Source organism: Carlito syrichta, unplaced genomic scaffold, assembly GCF_000164805.1.
Source record: "Carlito syrichta isolate Samal-C Ts95f unplaced genomic scaffold, Tarsius_syrichta-2.0.1 Scaffold305112, whole genome shotgun sequence".
Classification (NCBI taxonomy): Eukaryota; Metazoa; Chordata; class Mammalia; order Primates; family Tarsiidae; genus Carlito; species Carlito syrichta.
In genome coordinates this window covers 120,102-142,276 of record NW_007249208.1, presented here as the reverse complement: position 1 = coordinate 142,276, position 22,175 = coordinate 120,102, and the positions used below count along the sequence as shown (strand labels likewise).

At 43.6% G+C, this 22,175-nt stretch overlaps 1 protein-coding gene across 1 annotated transcript; it reads left to right on the top strand.

The window, feature by feature from the left end:
• The first annotated feature begins 1,963 nt into the window (after nt 1-1,963).
• Nucleotides 1,964-21,220, top strand: LOC103263435 (dimethylaniline monooxygenase [N-oxide-forming] 4-like). The gene is made up of 8 exons (XM_008061115.1): nt 1,964-2,095; nt 5,153-5,341; nt 6,291-6,453; nt 11,895-12,037; nt 13,247-13,446; nt 14,864-15,216; nt 18,124-18,193; nt 20,794-21,220. The coding sequence occupies exons 1-8, from the start codon at nt 1,964-1,966 to the stop codon at nt 21,218-21,220; spliced, it is 1,677 nt and encodes a 558-aa protein (XP_008059306.1).
• Nucleotides 21,221-22,175: the final 955 nt, after the last annotated feature.

The following is a 22,175-nucleotide window of genomic DNA, read 5'->3' as shown; positions in this document are numbered from 1 at the left end:
ACTCAGGCAATCCTTCAACATAGGAAGTTTTCTTATTTTATGAATAGCACATCTAAGAGTGCTTCAGTAGCTTGCTTAGGGTCACATGATTGGTAGCAGAGACAGTTCAACCCCAATTCTGCTGCCTTCAAAGACTATTTTTACTGGAGCCCATGAGGCTCTCCCAACTAAATAGAGAATCTCAAATAAACTAAGAAGCTGAGAAGAAGAAGGAGATATATGGCAACAGATAATGAAGCCAAGCGTGGAGATCTTGGCCTTACAAAGGGCAAGATGGCAAACATGCTTGGAAACAGGAAGCCCTAGGAAATCCTTCTGACCTTCATTGCAAACCCAAGAATCTTCTCCAGGACCAGGTGGCTCTGAGGGATCCAAGGGCTCAGCATCTTTCTTTGCTCCCTGAGGTCAGTAGATCCACTTTGCTTCTGTGCCAGAGGCTTCTGGTCTGATCAGGAGGCAAGCTGCAAAGCCACAGGGACAAACCATTCCTAAAGTGCAGCAGCAAGGGTGAGGGAAGGGGCTTAATGACGGGATCACAGACCAGCAACTGGTGCATATCTTGGCGGCGGAGCCAGAGATCCACCTTTAATGCCGACTCTTCCTCTTATTAACAGCATGTCCTTAAGTCCTGTAGAATGATAACACTATGCTCTTCTATTCCCTGGTCTCCTAGCTCAGTCAATATGTGCTCTCTTGGCTCCCCAAGGTAAATACCCCTGTGATAAGGGGCTTGAAACTATAAAAGTCATGCTGGGCTCATACACCTAGATCTCTCCTTTCACTGCATCTTCACAGGAAAAGGCAAATGAGTCATATATATTTTACAAAACAGTTAAATACTTTGAGGTCTCAACTGTTGTCTGTGTGTTTTCTTGGCTGACTAGGAGGTGTTTCAGGGAACAGCAGCACCTGTAACTAAGTCCACTTGGTGTGTCAGGGCCTCAGTGATGTAACCCTGATTTACCAGAATTAACTCATCAGCTCATCTGACCAAGGCAAAAGCTAAGGTGAGGTGTGCAGAAGCACAAATTATAAAGTCTAGAAGAACTGGTTCGAAATTCCCATGACACACACCTCCTCCAGGGTCCCCTAACACGCATGAGCACCTTTGTTTTCACTTGACTTCATCTTGGACTCCAGAATGCCCCATAGGATTTTTCTTGGGGACTTTGTTCTCTATTACATCAGTCTTGCCTCCATGCAAGGTTAAGAACTTCCCCTCAGCCCATGTAATATCCTCGCCATGTGGCAGGGCTATTTTTCAGGACTTCAGATGCTCTGGGTGAAAATGGACATTTCTACCAACTGCAATTCCTAGGGTTCAGAGGCGCAAAGTGACAGCAAAGGGTCCCTTTAATGCTGAGAGGATCTAGGCCCCAAGGGGTCAAGGCACACTGGCTACACTAATGACAATAACACAGGTTGAGCAGTCCTATTCAAAACACGGGACCAGAAGTGTTTCGGATTTTCAGATTTTTTGAATATTTGGAAAATCCAAAATGTCCCCTTAAGCATTTCCTTTGAGCATCATTTTAGTGTTCAAAAAGTTTGGATTTTGGAATGTGGGCTGCACATCCTGTGATAGCTAATTTTAAGTGAGCAATTACTATGCAGCAGGCACACTTCTAAAACTTTTCCAATATATATCAGTCATTTAATCTTCACAGCCAATCTTTAAAGAGTTATTATTATTATTACCATTCCCATTTTACAGATGAGAAAACTGAGGCACAAAGAAGATGAACAACTAGCCAAAGCCACACAGTTAATAAGTGGGGAAGCCAGGATTTAAACCAGGCTGATTTCAGAGCCTGCATTTTAATCAGAAGGTGATTCTCCCTCCATCCTGAGATAAAAGAAGGGCATTCACTGCCCTGTAAAAGTTGAGTCCTGTGACAAGGGCTTCTTTCCAACCTTGTCGTTTGAAGAAGTTCTGCTTGACCTTCCTCTGACAGGACACACGATGGCCAAGAGAGTCGCAGTGATTGGAGCTGGTGTGAGTGGTCTGTCCTCCATTAAATGCTGCTTGGATGAGAACCTGGAGCCCACCTGCTTTGAGAGGAGTAATGACATCGGGGGACTGTGGAAGTTTGCTGTGCGTGGTTCATGTCCTCCCATCTCCATCCGTCGTAACCTGGCCATTTGCTTTGTCTCTGCTCAGACATGGTGGCTTTAGCCTGCCTTGGTGATCAAGTAAGGGTGTCTCACTGCAACAGAACAAACATGTGCATGGGTAGTGCAAGACACTGTAGAATGCAGTGTGATCAGGGAGGAATCTTGACACTAGGCAGGGGAGAGGCAGGAACAGCTGGAAGAGAGAGGGAAAAAGAATTAAATCTGATCGATAAACATAGCAATGGAAATTTATGATGGCTTCTGGTCCTTGGACGTTCTAAAACAGAGTAGCCGAGTGTCACGTCGGGTAAACTGAGTGGCAGTGGTGAGCAGATTACACTCTGGAGAGGATGGAAGCTGACATCGGGGCGTGCAGTCCCAAGCCCCAGACACTGTTCAGGCCCATGGGAAGAGAACTGGCAAGAGTGAGGCGGAACCCAGACCTCGGAAGGGCTTGGGTGGGAGTGGTGAGCCTTCACATTACCAGAATGGGAAGAGCCAGGACTGACTACTCCTTCTTAGAACTGGGATATTCTGCAGAGAAGGTTCTACCCAGGGCCAGACCAGCTGGGAGGTGACTGAGCTTCAGGAAGTGGGGGTGAAAGTGCTTAAATACCACCGGCCTCTGGCCAGGCCTGGTCCTGGTTCCTGGGGGTAGCAGAGTATGCAGTGGGGACCAATGGCTCTGCCCCAGTGGTGAGAGACAAAAGCCAGGTGAGCCCAAGTCTTAAATGCTGTAGGGAGACAAGAGCAACACTCATCAGCAGGTGTGACAGGTGAGGTTTGATGGGAGAGACCGTATATGCTGGATCCTTGGTGCGTGGTGAATAAAATAAAGCAAGCAGTTAAGTGTAAGCAGGAGAGGCCATAACCCTAGGATTACAATGTATTGAGAGAAAAAAAAAAAAACTTTATCTGGCCATGCTGTGAGCCTCATCAAGCCATCAGATGTCAGCAAGGAAAAAGTCAGGTTTGGTTCATGTAGCATCTGCTTTTAACCCCACAGTTGGTTTGGTTTTTTTCCTCCTGTTCTAAAGTGATATAGATTAATTTTAGAAAATAATATTGAGTTAAACAGAAGGAATCATAAAAGTGAAATATAGTAACAATGCCCACAGGTCAGTACTAAAAAAATGTCACTGTCATTTCCTTCAGTGACAGACACATGGCTGTCTCTCAATATCTGTGGTGGGGGGGGTTAGTTCATGAACCCCCTCCAACACCAAAATCCACAAACGTTCAAGACCCTGGTATAAAAGTGTGTGGGCCAGGCATGGTAGTGCACACATGTAATCCCAACACTTTGGGAGGCCAAGGTGGGAGGACCGCTTGAGCCCAAGAGTTCAAGACCAGCCTGGACAACATAGCAAGACCTCATCTCTATACAAAATAAAAAATTAAATTAAAAAACCAGGTGTGGTGGCACTTGCCTGTAGTCCTAGCTACTCTGGAGGCTGAGGTGGGAGGATCGTCTAAGCCCAGAAGGTCGATGCTGCAGTGAGTGGTGATTGTGCCACTGCACTACAGCCTGGGCAACAAAGTGAGACATTGACTCAGAAAAAAAGGGAGGTATAGTGTTTGTGCTATATACCTAATACAATGTAAATACTAAATAAATAGTTGCTATACTGTGATGTTTAGGGAATAATGACAAGAAAAATAGTCTGTACATGTTCAATACAAACACAACCGTCTTTTTTTTTTCTGAGTTGGCATATCACTCTGTCTCCCAGGCTGGAGTGCAGTTGGCACGCTCACGGCCACCCCAGCATCAACCTGCTGGCCTCTGGCGATCATTCTGTCTCAGCCTTCCTGGAACTACAGGCACGCGCTACCACGCCTGGCTAACTTTTTGATTTATTGTAGAGATGAGGTCTCACCAAATTGCTGGAGCTGATCTCAAACCTGCAGTCTCAGGCAATCCACTCGCCTCAGCCTCCCGAAGTGCTGGGATTATAGGCTGAGCCACCGAGCCCAGCCCTCCCCCCACCCAAATATTTTTTTCTTGGTTGGTTGAATCCACAGACGCAGATATGGAGGGCCAGTAGTACTGTGCTTTGTTTTTTAAAAAGTCCCATTGTAATACTAATTTCCATTCATTCTGCAATATTTACCATGTTCTTCTGCCGACACAATGGTTAACAGGGGCAATGCAACCCTCACAGTCTAGCGGGAAACAGACACAGCACACGGGAATCACAACACACTGGGTTGAGTCTGGGCTGACAGCACAGTCTGCGGCAGGGTCCCAACAGCCACCTTATGCAAACCTGCTGGGTCATGGGAAGCTTCTTAGGGACAATAACAGCTAAGAGAGAGATTCGGGGGAGACATAAAGGCTAGCTTCAGCCACAAGTTCATTGGTACCTTTAAAACTTTTGTTTTGTTGTTCTGTGTCTGAGATGGAGATCAGGACAAGGAGAGGAGCTGGTGGGGAGGGGACAGTGGGGTCCATGAGCAAACAGAAACTAGCAGCATGTCCTGGTTCTTCTACAAAGGCTGAGTCAGGATGAAGAGATGGAGCTAGAGGGGCACACAGGTTGAGAGGGGATTTGGTTTTGTTTTTAAAATTAGAGTCTCCTCTATTTTAAGCATTGACAGGAAGGAGTCAATAAAGAAGGAGTAATTGAGAATTTATAGACAATAGGGAGAAAAACCCATACAGGGTTTCTTTTCCTTTCCGGCAGAGAGGAGGATGTCAGGGCATGAGTGGCGTGAGTAGCCACTGGAAGGGAAAAGGAAAGGACAACCAAGACAGGCCAGGGTCCCTGCCTATGGCATCATTTAAGGGCACTGCTAGTCTGGAAGAGCCCTGTTAAATCTCATTAGCTTTTTTGTGGTCTGAAAAAGATGTTGTATTTAATTATTCCAATCCCACCAATGATTTCTGATCACTACAGCATGGCGACCCAATGAGGCATTTCTTGGGATGCCTTACATTACGGATGGGACCCCCTCCCCCAGCGGGCATGGCATGAGCCTGTTCTCTTCCCCTTATCTCCATCACCCTGATAAGCTAACTGTACCTTCACCACAGGAATCTTCTAAAGATGGGATGACCAGGGTCTACAGGTCATTGGTGACAAACGTCTGCAAGGAAATGTCATGTTACAGGAATTTCCCTTTCCAAGAAGATTATCCAAATTACTTGCACCAAGGAAAATTTTGGGACTATCTCCAAGAATTTGCTAAGCACTTTGACCTCCTGAAATATATTCGGTTTAAGGTAAGATACTTTAGGTTATGGAAGATTAATGAGTGGGAGCTGGCCTATTCTGCACGCTAATGGAAATGAGATGCTTAAGTAAACGTATTCCTGATTATTATCTCATCACAAATAAGACAGATAATAAAGACCCCTCACTCCTCCTGCTACTCGTTTGACTCAAATAAATCATTAAAATGCTGAATTTCTGGATTCCTCCTCTAAATGTGAAACTCTCATATGGGATAAAATTTAGGGCCAGGCATGATGGCTCATACCTATAATCCCAGTACTTTGGGAGGCCAAGGAGGAAGAATCACTTTTGGCCAGGAGTTTGAGACCAACCTGGGCAACATAGCAAGACATCATCTCTTTAAGAAAATCAAAAAATAAATTAGCCAGCCACGGTGGTGTGGGCCTGCCATCCCAGCTACTTGGGAGGCTGATCACTTCAGCCCAGGAGATCGAAGAGGCTGCAATGAGCCATGATCGTCCCACAGCACTGCAGCCTGGGGTACGGAAGGAGACTCCCAGCTCCAAAAAAAGAAAAAGAAAAGAAAGAGGGAAAGAAAGAAATTTATAATTCTTTTTTAGAGAAAAGGAAAACCATTGGGAAAAAATGACTAGAAGTCTGAACCACAGAAATTATAACGGAGCAAAACTAAATTTCCTTAAACTTTTCCAAAGCATCCAAGTATTATAACTCTTCTCCTCGTCACCAGGAATAAAAAAACGGACTGTTCCTTCCTTCCAGTGAAAGGATTCAAATGCCTTAGGTCCAAGTAGATAATGCCACCTTTGAGAATTTGCAAAAGTTACTTAAATTTTCTGGAGAGATGTTAACTAATATTTATAGCCCTCCTATCATGGGACGTGGCCTACTTCAAGTAACAGACATGATTGCCACACCAGTCACTGCAGGAAGTCCGAAGGCATTGGTAGGAAGCAAGTGTTTGTCTTTTACTTTTAGACTACGGTGTGCAGCGTAACAAAGCGCCCAGACTTCTCCGAAACAGGTCAGTGGGATGTCGTCACGGAGACAGAGGGCATGCAGGACAGGGCCGTTTTTGATGCTGTCATGGTTTGCACTGGACATTTCCTGAGCCCCCATTTACCTTTGGAGTCCTTCCCTGGTGAGTCACTTATACCTGAGACCCTGTGCTTCTGGGTTCTTATAGAAGAAAAGGTACTGACTTGTAATCGGAAATACTTTCCCATGATTAAAGACAACTTTATATTCACCCTTAAAAATATTATGTACAAGGTTACTTCGAAAGGTATAAAGCACGAAGTAGGTGTGGGTATTATTATTTACTTATTAATATAAATGTTATTGTTTAAGCTTTCCCATGCATGTCTGATCCACATTCAGTGATCACATAAGGCTCAAAACTATCAAATCTTCATGAGAAGGAACAAGCTTTGATTTTGGGAACATGTCATATAAATCAGAACTGACCTGTAATCCAGGAACTTAAAGGAGGTGAGAGTATAAGAAATCTTCTTGACAGATTTTTTAAAAGAAACAAACCAAAAATTAAACATGTAAAGTGATATATTCACCCTTCAGAACACTCAGCACAATAATAATCCATACACTAGGGCTATCCACAAAAAGAAGCTTTAGAAGCCCTCATTTGGAAATGCTTTTAAATCTGATAGTATATTCTTTTTAATATACTCATGATTGTAAAATCTCCATCTTTTGAGGTCAAAATTGATTTCTTGGAAAACCAAAAGCTATTCACATTCAGATGAAGGGAATAAAATTAGTCAATTAAAGATCACTACAATGTAGCAAAGCTACTCTTCTTCTATTGTGTATCAGTGGTCCTAAAGGCAATTGAGCAAATGAAGTCTTGAAATTTCTTGGAATAATTGGAAGAACTTTTAAGGAAGGAGGAGTGTGAAGAGTAAAATTTGCAAACCACCAGGCACAGTGGCTCACAGTACTTTGGAAGGCTGAGGCAGGAGAATCTCTTGAGACCAAAAGTTTGAGACTATTCTGGGCAATGAAAACCTGGTTCTACAAAACAAACAAACAAAAATTATCCAGGTGTGACAGTGCGCCTGTGGTTGCAGCTACTTTTGGGGGCTGAGGTAGTGTGCTCGCTTGAGCCTAGGAACTCAAAGCTACAAATGAGCTGTGATCACGTCACTGCATTCCAGCCCTGGCGACAGAGCAAAACTCTGTTTCTACAAGAGAAAAAAAAAAACAAAAATCTTGCAAACCTTGGCAAGAAAAAAAAAAAAAGAAAACGTATTTTATAAACATAATCACAAATTTTAAAAATATCCTCTTAAAACAATGTGTTGACTGGGCTCAGTGGCTCAGCCCAGCACTTTGGAATCCCAGCACTTTGGAAAGCTGAGGCAAGTGGATTGCCTGAGCACGCTGGTTCGAGAGCATCCCTGGCAACCTGGTGAGACCTCATCTCTACAATAAATCAAAAATTTGCCAGGTGTGGTAGCATGCGCCTGTAGTTCCGGCTACTTGGAAGGCTGAGGCAGAAGGATTGCCGGAGCCCAGCAGGTCAACAGGTCAATGCTGGGGAGGCCATAAGCATGTCTCTGCTCTCCAGCTGGGTGACAGAGTGAGACTCCAACTCAAAAAAAAAAAATGTGTTTAGGAATTTAGTGGGAATTCAACACACAGTTTTGCAGAAAACCAATATCGTAAGAGGTAGTTTGTCAGGCTTAGGCTAGTCTGGGGGCTGAACACACAGTTGTACGGTGCTGGAGGAATACATAACCACCATTTATAACAATTTTTCCTATGGGAAAAGGCGTTACAAGTACAAATACTAAAATGAAACTTTCAGAATGCAGTGTCTTAGCAAGTTTGGGCTGGCTCACCCTTCATTCCACACGATGTTCAGTTCCTCGTAGACTATCACTACTTCAGATTCTGTTTCTGATTTTGATGAGTACCTTTCACAAGTAGCTTCAGTACCTCTATTGAGACAAATGTTTACTTGGGAGTATGGACTCTTTTCCGTATAGAAAGTATCAGGGCTGTTTCTATACTGCCGCCAGTTAGAAAAACCCATAGAAAGCACAAGCTTTGTCTATAAGGTATTACAACTATTTGACAGTTGACATTGAGACGCACACACATCCTTTTAAAAAAATCTATATTGTTGACTTAGAGGAATAAGCTGAGAAATAAAATATAATTTTAAAGAGTTTACTTAAGTCAAAAGGTAATTTTTTTTTTTTGAGTTGGAGTCTCACTCTGTCGCCCAGACTGCCTTCCAAGTAGCTGGAATTACAGGCATGTGCTACCACGCCCGGCTGATTTTTTGATTTGTTGTAGAGATGAGGTCTCGCTGCCCAGGCGGGTCTCGAACCCACAGGCTTGGGCAATCCACTCACCTCAGCCTCCCAAAGGCGCGGGATTACAGGCTGAGCCACCGAGCCCAGCTAAAAGGTAATTTTAAAGCGTTTTTTAGGACAGTTGCCCAGGAAACATGTCTGAGTTGCCTTGGCAAGTGCTGCCTTTGGCCTGTGTTCCAAGCAGGTTTTTAGAGGCAACAGGACAAGGAGTGGAGTGATACAAGCTTCTTGACAGGAATTCTCATGGTTTACAGAAATAGCATTGATTAGTCCCTGACTGTACATAGTTGAACTCTAGGGTATGAGTTAAGGTATCCAGAGTATGGCATTGTTACGTTGATCTGTGGCTGCTTGATGTCAGTGAGTCTAGGGCCACATAGCAAGTGGAGTCAAGCGGTGATCACTTATCTCAAGAGGGAGTGAGATGTGACTACTGTCTCATTTCTGTGCCTCTCTGGGCCTGATGATTTAAAGGGGGCTGCATTCCTCAAATAAAATGTTTATTTTCTTTCTCAGTATAAATCGTCCTATTTTCCTGAATTAGTAGTTTTGATTTACCATGTAGATTACTTTTTATTCTTTGGGGAACTGCATTGACATAGTCATTGACTCAGAACTACTTACACATTTAATATTTTTTCTTTCTCAATATACAATTACAGAGAACCTATCATTTATGTTAGGTAGCATGAGAAACACAAAATCTATGAAGGAAGGTGAGCCCTCAAGTAACTTCTCTCCAGCAAAACCTCAGTAAATGGAGGAATGCTCTGCTGTCTAATGCATTCTGATGTCTTCTGTTCCCATTTCTTGAAACCCTCTTTGTGTTTTCCTTTCCAATTTCTAATCATCTTTCAAGTTTCTTCTTTTAAAAAACAAATCGCCACCCCCAGAAATGCCTTCCGGGCTCAGCCCAGGCTGCATGCCCCCAGAAGCCAGCACAACTCCCCCTGTCCTGGCCTCCTGTCCTGGGAGGCTGTGGAGGATCAGCCTGACAGCTGAGCTCCAAGGGCCAGACATGTTGAATCCTGTCCTGGCTCTGTCACTTACCATACGGTCTTGGGCAAGTTGCTGAACCTCCCGGTGTCTCAATTTCAGCTTGGGTGAAACTGAATAACAGAATGGTCTACTCCATGAGGTAATTTGAGGGTTACATTAGTTAATATGTAGAAAGCCTTCAGAAGCCTGGGGCCTGCCTAGCAAGGGCTAAAAAATGTTAGCTCTTGTCTACTTACCTATGTCCCCACTGGAGAAAAAATTCCTTGAGTGTAGGCACTCCTTATTCTCACATTCCTTAGACCTAACTAGCACCCTGGGGTACACAGTCTTGAAAGAACAGATTATTTAAAGCACAATTATTACCTAGCCTTTTTTAATGCCCCTGCAGATCCAATCTGTGGGCCTTGTCCTTCCCCTGCTTACTGTAAGATAATGAAAAGTCCTCTGACCACTTTACATCACCCTCAAATTCTCATTTTTATAAATGAAACGTCCTGTCTTGTATAATTGTCAAAACGTGCTTCTCCATGCGACATGCGGTGGTAAAGCATCTCCCCGTCCCCACACGGCGCCCGCTTGGATTAACAGCTTCTCGTTTCCCGGCCACTTCCTCCTCCCCCAAGCCCTTCCCCGCCAGTTGCTTTTTCTGGCCTTTGCAGAACTGGAGTCAAGAGAAGGGCGGGAAGAGGCCAGGGAGCGGGAAAGGTCGTTCTTGACTGGCACCAGTCTTGTGCTGGTTTTCTGTGACCTTGGCAGTGTGGAAGGCTGACTGTGGATGTTTCAGCTGTAGCTGCTTGTTAGGGGCTGTTTGGCACAGGATGACCCTTTACTATGCCCTGGACCCCAGGCTCTCCCCAGGTTATCTCCACACAGACTGACTGCTGGGGTCTTGTTGCCTGTTCACTTGGAGAAAAAATTCCCAGCAGGTCAAGGCTGTGGTGGCTGTGAGCGTGCCACTGCACTCCAGCCTGGGTGACAGAGTGAGACTCTGACTCAAAATATATATATATATTTGGTATGTATTGTAACATTATATATAATGCATACATAATGTATTCTATAGACACTTACTGAATACATATATATAATACATATTTAGTAAGTGTTAAGAGCAAATGCATGAATCAGTGACTGAATGGCAGGAGAATCATATATCAGAGTAAGGGGTATAATCTTTATGCATTAAAGCTTCAAAAGCAATTGGAGCATTGGTGTGGAAAGTTGTCTCGTTCTCTAAACTGCTTGAGTTTCCCTTTCTAATTCTTTGTCAGTGCTTCATCTCACCGGTCAGTGACTTCATCTATCACTGGCTCCATCACCTTTGTTTCCTCTATTACCTCTCAAGTTTCCATTGCTACCACCTCTGCTGTAGACAACCCTACTTCCACTGTTACTACCATTCTTAGTCCATGGGAAGCCATGGTTTATGTCTTTTATATCTGCTTAGCAGATAATTACCAGAAATAAATCATTACAACTATGCTTCTATGGCAGAGTGTTAGGAGCTTCATGAATGATCAGTCATAAATACCATCAGGATAAACAAATAAGCATGCGGCATAATAAAGCATTCAGCATAAAGTATACATAACATGAGCCTAAATCATAGGAATAACTACTTTATTTACACAAGAACTTGCCACCAAATTTCTTCTATGGAAAATTTTAATTGAATTAAAATTCAGTTTGTAAATACATTATATATACAAATCACATTCTGATAGAATATAACTATTAGGTAAAATAATATACATCAGTAATCTACTTTTTTATTTTTAGCTGCTTACTCAGTATCCAAAAGAATATGTCAAATAGGTCTTTAGATATGAGTGCAGGGATCCCGAAAGCAATCACAGTGGGTATGATACATTCTATAGATGGCTGCAATGACATGTGATTGAAGCAATCTACTTCCTGCCTTGGGTGTTCAGAGTGGTGCACAGGATGTTTTTTGTTATGTGTGAGTTTGACTTCCCTAAGTGATTGCTTTAAAAGAGAACATTCATAGGGTACAAGATCTTCCATATTTTTAACAAGGCAGTTTGTACTAAGTCTAATCCCAGGCTCACAGCATCCCGGGGAAGAGGGAGACCACATGTTTCATCTGCCTCCTGCCGCTGGTGGTGGAAGCGAGGGGCAGCCTGGTTTCTGGGTCTTCCCTTTTTCCAGACTCCTTCCTGCCTTCTGGGAAAGTATAACTTTAGATAGTTCAGGTTTTGTGATCTTTCCCTCCCCTCAGGAATCCATAAATTTAAGGGCTGGATCCTGCACAGTCAAGAATACAAGATCCCAGAAGGCTTCCGAGACAAACGTGTCCTAGTGCTGGGTCTTGGGAACACAGGTGGAGACGTGGCCGTGGAACTCAGCCGCACAGCAGCTCAGGTACATACTTCTGAGCGAGGGCCTCACGCCAATTCATGGGGACTGGAGAGCTATTGAGACCAGAAAACACCCTAGCACGTTGCTAAGTCATGCAGACACAGGGTCAGTGAAAAAACCTGAAGATCCTTGAAGCCACGCATGCCTCCCTGAACCATTTAAGAAGCCACCCTTTACAGAACTGAACCATGTCCAGGAAGGAGCTAGGAAAGGTGTGTGGAGACCAGAGCACTAGTGTTGTTCAGAAGGAATGAGCCCAAGTGGGCACATTGCTCCACCCAAGCCAGTCATCTTCCTTTCACACTCTCCCTTTGTCATTCTGAGAAAACTGTTACAGAAGGACAGAAAGGGGAGGTCATTGTTCTGAAGGTCTCCAAGTTTTCCAAGTCCAAAGTCAGACCTGAACCTCATTTAAAGATAAAAGCAGCCCTTACTTGCCCAAGAAGTCTACATAATGATTTTTAGAAAATCTAAGTCCGGCTGGGCTCAGTGACTCAGTCTATGACCCCAGCACTTTGGGAGGCCAAGACAAGTGGATTGCCTGAGCCCACGGGTTTGAGACCAGCCCCGGCAACTTGGCGAGATCTCATCTCTACAATAAATCAAAATTAGCTGGGCGTGGAAGTGCATACCTGTAGTTCTGGCTACTTGGCAGGCTGAGGTGGAAAGATCCCTGGAGCCCAGCAGGTTGACACTGAGGTGGCCGTGAGTGTGCCACTGCACTCCAGTCTGGGTGACAGAGTGAGACTCCCACTCAAAAAGAAAAAAAAAAAAAAGAAAGAAGGAAAAGAAAATCTAAGCCCAAATTCACAAATTAGAAATCGATTCCACTTTAACATAGATTATAGGACAATTGCTAGATTGGGAAAGAATCGATTTTTATTTAATTCAGTTAAAATTTTTCTGCCAAGCCATTATTCTAAGTTCTATATCATTTACATATTGATCTGAAAACTTGCCAGATCAATTCCATATATCTGCAAGTGTTAGAATTCTCTGTTTATAACTCTGTAAACAGAATAAAAATATCTAAGAGATATACAGATCTGGTCAAGTGGTTTTGAGTGCAATAACAGCAATGGGGACAGGTCGTCACATGGAGATGTGTACAAATTCACAAATCCTCTGTTGTTATAGGACAATTTTAAACACTTTGATGAAAACTACTTCAAATGATGGACATGTGTTTATTCTTCTTGCCTTACTTTTTAGGTACTTCTCAGTACTAGAACTGGTACCTGGATTGTCAGCCGCTCTTCAGATGGGGGCTACCCTTTTAACATGATGACTGTAAGAAGATGCCATAATTTTATTGCACAAGTTATGCCTTCAGGTTTTCTAACCTGGATTCAAGAAAGGAAGATGAATAAGATATTTAATCATGAGAATTATGGATTGAGAATCACAAAGGGGTACTTGAACTTTTTGTATTTAATGGAACAATTATTAAATCAATAGTTCTCATTCTATTTTGTTCAAAATGTTCAATAATTATAATACTGCCTTTGTTTATCCTGTTCTAAACATTTCCCCCTGAAACATTGTCCATCGGGTATCACAATGGTTCTTGAAACAGGAGTATTCTCTGTCAAGTAGCAAAAGTAGTGAGGCTAGAAGAAAAGGAAAGATGAAAAATTTCATTTCCTACTTGAAAATCAGGAAATTTAAAGTGACTTTGAGCAATAACAAAATTGTTGCCATATGATATTTCGGCTTCAGTGAATACAAATGGTCAACTCTAGCTAACCCATAATAAATGCCTATTCTTGCTGAACGTTTTGAGGTATAAATTTCTAATAGGAATTCCTTAAATGATATATTTTCATATACAACTTATAGAGTTGCATGTTGGCAAGCAAAAGAAAACCTTTGAAATGCATGTAAGGTTATTAAATATCATTTTTATCATATGCTTGACCCAAATCTTTTTCTTTGGTAAATAGCTTTTTTGGGGGGGGGTCTGTGCTCTAATCCTTGAGATATCTCTTTTATTTTTTATTTTTTTATTTTTGTGTCAAGGTTTCACTTTGTCACCTAGGCTGGAGTGCAGTGGCACGGTCCTGGCTCACTGCAGCGTTGACTTCTTGGCCTCAAGTGATCTTCCCATCTCAGCCTCTTGAGTAGCTGGGATTACAGGCATCCAGCTAATTTTTTCATTTTTGATAGAGACGACATCTCACTATGTGGCCCAGCCTGGTCTCAACTCCTGGGCTCAAGCGATCCTTCCACCTCAGCCTCTTAAAGTGCTGGAATTACAGGTGTGAGCTACTGTACCCAGCAATATCTTCCAACTTATAAGGAAAACTAATGGCAAAGGATGATTTGATATGTCAATTTTATAGACATTATATCTGATGTAACTAGGAAGAATGATGCTCACAATTAAAATATATTCATTAGTATAAATTGATTCAGATCTTTTTTATTCTCGCTTAAAGAATTTCTTGCTAGTTTTCTCTTTGCCTAATGACATTCCTTGAGGCCTAGGTGATGTGAGACCCAGGAGTGATCATCAAATGAATTGCTGTGCTGTGTGCTCTATGCTGATGCCTGAGAAAAGCACTCTTTCAGAAATTAGTTCCGAGAGATCGAGAATTTAAATCCCAGGCAAGAAAGAGCATGTTTAGTCATCTTCCACATGCCTACTGGGAGCAGGAAAACAGAACATGTCACAAACACAGTGAGTCAGGGAGACAACACTGAATTAGACACTAGTCAATTAACTTCCTTAGTTTGGCAAGTAATTTCCCTGAATTGACTAAATAAATTATGTGCTGCAGTTTCTTGCAGAAATAACTAAAGCAAATAATTTTCTCCTCTGTGTCAAAGGAAAAAGACAAAATTCATTGTGAATGATGAGCTGCCAACCTGTATTCTGTGTGGGATGGTCACTATAAAGCCCAGCGTGGTGGAATTCACAGAGACTTCTGCTGTCTTTGAAGACGGGACCGTGGAAGAAAACATTGACGCTGTGATCTTCACTACAGGATATAAGTTTTCTTTTCCCTTTTTTGAAGAACCTCTCAAAAGCCTCTGTATGAAGAAGATTTTCCTGTTCAAGCAGGTCTTTCCCTCCAACCTGGAGAGAGCAACGTTAGCCATCATCGGCCTTATAATCCTGAAGGGGTCCATCTTGGCAGGCACAGAGCTCCAAGCGAGGTGGGCCACCAGAGTGTTTAAAGGTACCTTCCCTTTCTTCAAAGCCTCTCTTCAAATCTTAAAATCAGTGCCCTGCCTTTCAGCCCAAATCAAACAGATGTGAGCTAAGGTGGATGTTTTAAAAAATATTTTTTGTAATTAATGAACAACGTGTATACATTTGTAATATGATGAGTGTGCTATGTCAATGTGACCAACTGAAAAAAAGAGATTTTGGTTCTGTGGATGAAATAAATTTGGACGTCAGAATGTAATTGGGTTCTCAGATTAGCTGGAATTTATTGGAAGCTCCAGGATCCCACTCTAGTCTAGTCTAATCCATTCACTCTGAAGTCTTTCCTAATGTCATTGCCTAATTACTGGAAGGATAACTATATATTGCTTCCAAAGAAAGATACTGGAACAGTGCACACCATGAATAAAATTGACATCTGAGGTGATAGTAACCTTTAAGAAATGACCATAAAAAATATCGTAGACACCAGAAACTACTTGCTGTCAGTTACGTGATAAGCACACAGTGGCCAGAGCTGAAGCTACCTGGCCCATCCCAACTTTGAAATGCATTTGTTTTATGCGGATATCTCTATTTCTCAGCCCCTTCATCTGCAAAATGATGATGATATGCCCTCGAGCATAAGGATTTTGTAAGGTGGAGAATGTCTGTACAGCAGTTAGCACAGTGCTTGACACGTGAGAAATGTCTATGAGGTGATGGCTGTTGTTCTCACTGTTGTTATCATACTTCTCAAAAGTCTGGCAAGTTTTAGATTAGTGATCATTTTAAAGAATTGCAGTTTTTTTTCTTTTTGAAAGTAGGATTTATTAAGAGGACAGAAAAGCTCCCACAGCAGGAAGGGACCCAAGGAGGTTATCCTTTTTTTTTTTTTTTTTTTTTTGAGTTGGTGTCTCACTCTGTCACCCATTATGGACAACAGCGGCACGCACACTCACAACCACCACAGGGTCAACCTGCTAGGCTCTGGCGATCCTTCCACCTCAGCCTTCCAAGTACCTGGAACTACAGGCGCGCGCTACCTTTCCCAGCTAATTTTTTGATTTATTGTAGAGACGAGGTCTCGCCAAGTTGCCCAGGCTGGTCTCAAATCTGCGGGCTCAGGCAATCCACTCACCTCGGTCTCCCAAAGTGCTGGGATTACAGGCTGAGCCACCAACTCTGGCCAATTTTATTATTTTTAAATATAAACAACAATAACAATGGACCAACCAACTGTCCTATAACAGAATCCTGTCCTGAATGTGTAAGAACAATCACCAATGATTTATTAACAGCAGGCAATACCGTACTCAGTAGTGTCGACATCTATCACAGTGTAAAAATGTAGTAGGTACCTAAAAGCCATATGTCCTTCTAAGGTGGCAAAATTGTTGCTCCCACGGAGGAGGGGAGTGCAGGTAATTAGAAAACCTCATTGGATTTGCATTACAGAAAAAGCATTCCACACCCTCCATCACATTATCACAAATTTTTATTTCTTTACAGTCATTTAAGATGCGTTCCTGGCATTATTCAGTTATACTAAAACCACAAAAGACTCTTAATTAAGTACATGGTTTTTAAGTATTTTATGGGGAGCTCCAAGTTGCTTATTAGAATAGTAAAGTCCACAAAACAACAGTGCTTGACTCACGCCATAAGAATAATTTCATGCTCCTTGGGAGAGCTTCCAAGAGGCAACCTAGGAACCACCAATTAAAATCTGGTGACTGGTTGGGCTTGGTGGCTCAGCCTGTAATCCTAGCACTTTGGAAGACCAAGGCGAGAGGATTGCCTGAGCCCGCAGGTTCGAGACCCGCCCGGGCAACTTGGCAAGACCTCGTCACTACAATAAATCACAAAACTAGCCGGGTGTGATAGTGCGCACCTGTAGTTCTGGCTACTTGGAAGGTTGAGGCGGAAGGATCGCCGGAGCCCAGCAAGTCGAGGCTGCGGTGGCCGGGAGCGGCCACTGCACTCCAGTCTGGGCGACAGAGTGAGACTCCAACTAAAAAAAAAAAAAAAAAAAAAAAAATCTGGTGACTTTTTTGCAGAATAAAGTGGCCCTTGTGGAAAGTACTCCACAGAGCTGAGTTCAGACCTACGTAGCGGGGAGAGTACTTCCACACCCCCAGGTTAGCATGTGGCACCCACGAGGGCAGGAGAGCCAGAAGAAGACGATGAACAGGGTGGACTAAAAGGTCACAGTGGCACTGGAGGTGGGCAGAGTTCACAGTACGGGGGGGTGGGTTGGAAGTCCCAGGAACCTAGAGGACAGAGTGGGAGCTTAGACTCTGGGGCAGCTGAACAACTGCAGAGCATGACCAGGGCTCAGTCAGTGAAGGCAAGAGCAAGGTGGTGTACAGTCCAGAAGAGCAGGAAGGGCAGAACCCAAGTGCCAAGAATATCCAGAAAGGAGATGGGGAATAACCCAGGCAGACAGCCTCAGTGACCCTGAGAGATGCCAGGTCCCTTCCACAACTCAGTTTCCCCACATGACAAAAAAAAGGTGTGCTGAAACACTGTTATAAAAACAGGGTCATTGTGTGTTTGTTAACCGACTAATAGCTTTAGTGCGCACACACACAAGTATGGGGAGGCATATATATAATAGATATTATTTTATATATTTAGGGAGGGCCGATGAAGATACAAGCTGCCACCGGATGCGGGGGTCTAGTGAGCATGGGCAGGCTGAGGGCTGAGCCCCAGGGGCATCTGTCCTCACAATTTTGACAGTAGAGTGCCTGGTTAAGTGAGCTTGGAGAGATACTTTTCCTCAGAAAATTATCCTCTGTACTCCACTTCTGTTCTGAGCTGTGACTGTCATGTGTTTTGAAGTCAGAGTTATGGGAGGCCAAAAATGAGAGGGCGGAAACTCAAATAAAGGAAAACACATGTGACTTTAGTTTGCTTCCAATTTTCCTCACAGGACTCTGTACAACACCTCCATCAAAGAAATTAATGGCTGAGGCCACTAAAAGGGAACAGCTCATTAAAAGGTATGAAATACAGCTTGCTATGAGGGAAACTTATAATATATCCTGTTACCAAAAATTTTTTTAAATAATTCAGAGGCCAAGTGCAGTGGCTCACACATGTAATCCCAACAGTTTGGGAGGCCAAGGCAGGAGGATCACTTGAGCCCAGGAATTCAAGACCTTAGACAACCTAGCAAGACCTCATCTTTAAAAAAATAAAAATAAACAAAAAATATTAGCTGGATAGGGTAGCTTGTGCCTGTAATCCCAATACTTTGGGAGGCCAAGGCAGGGGGATCTCTTAAGGTCAGGAATTTGAGGCCAGCCTAGGCAACCTAGTGAGACTGCATCTCTACAAAAATTTTAAAAAGTAGCCAGGCATGGTGGCACATGCCTGTAATTCCAACTACTGAGACGACTGAGCCCAGGAGGTTGTGGCTCCAGTAGCTGTGATCATCCACTGCCCTCCAACCTGGGCAACACAGTGACACCTTGATTTTAAAAAAAATTCAGAGCATAAAATGCATTTTTAGAGAAGCAGTATGGCAGGTGGGAGACAACTATTCATTAGGAATCAGAGAATATCTTTAATCCTAACTCTGCCAACAACGAGACATGTGATCTTAAACCCATCATCGGGGACACTGAGCCATCTCAGCGGGACATGACCTGGCCTCTTATGGGTGACCACCCTGTCCTCATCTGGCTCCAGTAGTCTTCTCTGTCATGTTCTCCTCTTACTGCTCAGGCTGCTTTTTCTCTGTATTTGCAGTACCTCCTCTTCTTCACTCCTGAAACTGGAGAGCTCCAACCCTAGGACGCAGACCTCCTCTCATGCCCGCTGAAACACATGCCCAGGGGCCTTATCCAGGCTCGAATACCAGCACATCCTCAAGGCTCCCAAACATGTGTCTCTGACTTTTCTCCAGTGCTTCAGATTCCTAACCCAACTTCTACCAAACAGCTCCACTTAGATGTGTAATTGGTGTCTCATTTTAAAGATGTCTTCGATGAACTCTTGACCTCTCTGTCCCCATCAGCCCTGTAAACAGAGTGCTTGAGAATTCCCCATCTTGGTTAATGGCTGTTCCTTCCAGCTGATCAGTCCAAAACCTGGAGTAATCTTTTCCTCCTCTTTTTCTCTCAAACTCACATCAGCAAATACTGTCAGCTCCTACCTCCCAGATGAATCCAGAACTCAGATACTTTTCACTATCCCTGCTGCTGCCACTTCAGACCAAGTCACTTCAGACCAAGCCACCAATATCTGTCACCGGGACACCTGCTCTACCTCTTCTCTGGTCCCCCTGCCTCCACTCCGGCTACTCTGCTGTCTAGTCTTGACATGGCGGCAGGAGCGAGCTTTGCCACATTGCCCTTCTGTTCAAACCCTCCAGTGCTTCCCTCTCTACCAAGAGCCTCCTGGCAGCCTCTGTGACCCCAGCCATCTACATCCCTCGTGGCCTAGACCTACCACACCCACCACTGTCCTGCTGCCTCAGGCATTCAGCCTTTTCCCTGTTCTTCACCCATACCAAGCATAACCCCCAGAACCTCTGCACTTACTCGCTCCTCTGTCTGGAATGTTCCACTAAACACCTGTGTGGCTCACGCTGTTCAAATGTTGCCTCAAAAGAGAAGTCTTCTTGGCCGGGCTCGGTGACTCAGCCTGTAATCCTAGCACTTTGGGAGGTCGAGGCGGATGGATTGCCTGAGCTTGCGGGTTCGAGACCAGCCCAGGCAACTTGGCAAGACCTGTCTCTACAATAAATCAAAAATTAACCGGGTGTGGTAGGATGCGCCTATAGTTCCGACTGCTTGGAAGGCTGAGGTGGAAGGATCACCAGAGCCCAGCTGGTCGACACTGGGATGGCCATGAGCGTGCCACTGCACTCCTGCCTGGGCGACAGAATAAAATTCCAACTCAAAAAAAAAAAAAAAAAAAAAAACCCAAGGTGTCCATGTAATGTTCTGATCATATTCATCCCTTCAATAACTATTCTTTGTAGACTTATCAGACTTATCTTCATGTCAAATTCAAGAGCCTAAAACAATGCTTAAAGCTTCTCTTCCAATTGACTCATTTTACCATCACTAACAAAATTACCCTCATGGATACCCTCTGCAGAGAAACTCCTTTTGTTTTTTCTTTCCAACATAGAAAAACAGTCTCAACATGATTTTATTAAAAAGCAAATAATAGGCTAAGCATGTTGGCTTACACCTGTAATCCCACCACCTTGGGAGGCTGAAGTAGGAGGATTGCTTGAGCACAGAAGTTCAAGCCCACCTAGACACCATAACAAGGCCTCATCTCTACAAAGAAAAAAAAATAGCTGGGCATGGTAGCTTGTGCCTATAGTACCAGTTGCTTGAGACAGGGTCAGTGGGAGACTGAGACAGAAGTCTTGCCTAAACCGAGGATGTCAAGGCTGCAATGAGCCAGGTTCATGCCACTGCACTCCAACCTGGGTGACAAAGTGAGACTCTAACTCAAAAAAATAAAAATAAAAATAAAAAACAAATAGTGACAAAATGGTGGGAGGAGGGGTGGATCTTATAACTTGAGAAATACAAGGCAAAGTGGCTAATGAAAAGTTGCTTACCTTTCTTTCTCTCAGGGGTGTGATTGAGGATACCAGTGAAGACGTACTCAACTTCATTCTCTACCTGGATGAGCTCGCTGCATGCATAGGAGTGAAGCCCAACATCCCACTGCTGTTCCTCAAAGATCCCAGATTAGCTTGGGAGGTTTTCTTTGGGCCATGTACTCCTTACCAGTACCGCCTCATGGGCCCTGGAAAGTGGGATGGAGCCAGAAATGCCATCCTGACCCAGTGGGACAGGACACTGAAGCCTTTAAAAACTCGAATCATCCCTGATCCCTCCAAGCCTGCCTCCATGTCATATTACCTAAAAGTTTGGGGATTACCTTTCCTACTTGCATCTCTTCTACTTATCGGTAAATCTTCTCTTTTTCTGAAATTTATGCGAGATAAACTACAGGATAGAATTTCCCCTTACCTAGTGCGTGTTTGGAGAGGCTGAATTGCCTGGTTACAAGGGTTGCAACTGAGTGATATTGATTCTATCTCCAAGTATCTTGTGCATCCCCCCTCCCCTCCATCACAACTGTTATGATCCAAGATCAGGTGCAATCATCTTATTTGAATTGTTGTCTCATCTTCTTTGTTCTCAGTGCCTGCTTTCTTGCCTCCCTGTCCAATGCATTGTCTACCCTGCTACCTAAGTATCACTCTAAAATAAATATATGGTCATTGTTTCCATCAGGGTCCTTGTAGGAATAAGATGGCACCCAAATAAGGTATTTTATGAATTTTTTAAAAATTTTCAGGAGACAGAGATAGGCTCTGACAGAGCAGGCTGGAGTGCAGTGGTGCAATCACTGTATAACCTTGAACTCCTGGGCTCAAATGACCCTTCTGCCTCAGTCTCCCTAGTTGCTGGGATTGCAGGCGGTGAGTCACTACACTCAGCTGGAAATTTTAATATAGAAATTATCTTAAAAGACTTTGGCAGAGTGTAGGAAAATTGTAGGGATAATGCAATACTCCCAGGCTTGTAGCAGTCAGGTACATTTGCTATCCCTAAACCTAATGAGGCAAGAGACAAAATCAGTTTCTAAAGAGAAAAAGCAAGAATTATGTATAGAAAGCTACGTAGCAAGAGTTGAATGATGAGTGCATGATGACTACAAAAGTGGGGATCTGGGCTGGGCACAGTGGCTCAAGCCTGTCATCCCAGCATTTTATAAGGCTGAGGCAAAAGGGTTGCTTGAACCCAGGAATGCAGATCGGTCTGGGCAACATAGCAAGACCCCATATCTACAAAAATAAAAGAAGTAGCCAGGCACAATGGCATGCACCTGTAGTCCCAGCTACTTGGGAGACTGAGGTGGAAGGATCACCTGAGCCCAGAAGGTTGAGACTGCAGTGAGCTGTGATCATGCCACTGCACTCCAGTCTGGGTAACAGAGCGAGCC

Coding starts and splice junctions, on each gene's coding strand:
- LOC103263435 (XM_008061115.1), top strand. CDS start 1,964: ATGGCCAAGAGAGTCGCAGTGATTGGAGCTGGTGTGAGTGGTCTGTCC. Junction 2,096..5,152: donor GGGGACTGTGGAAGTTTGCT/GTGCGTGGTTCA, acceptor CCTTCACCACAG/GAATCTTCTAAAGATGGGAT. Junction 18,194..20,793: donor AGGGAACAGCTCATTAAAAG/GTATGAAATACA, acceptor TCTTTCTCTCAG/GGGTGTGATTGAGGATACCA.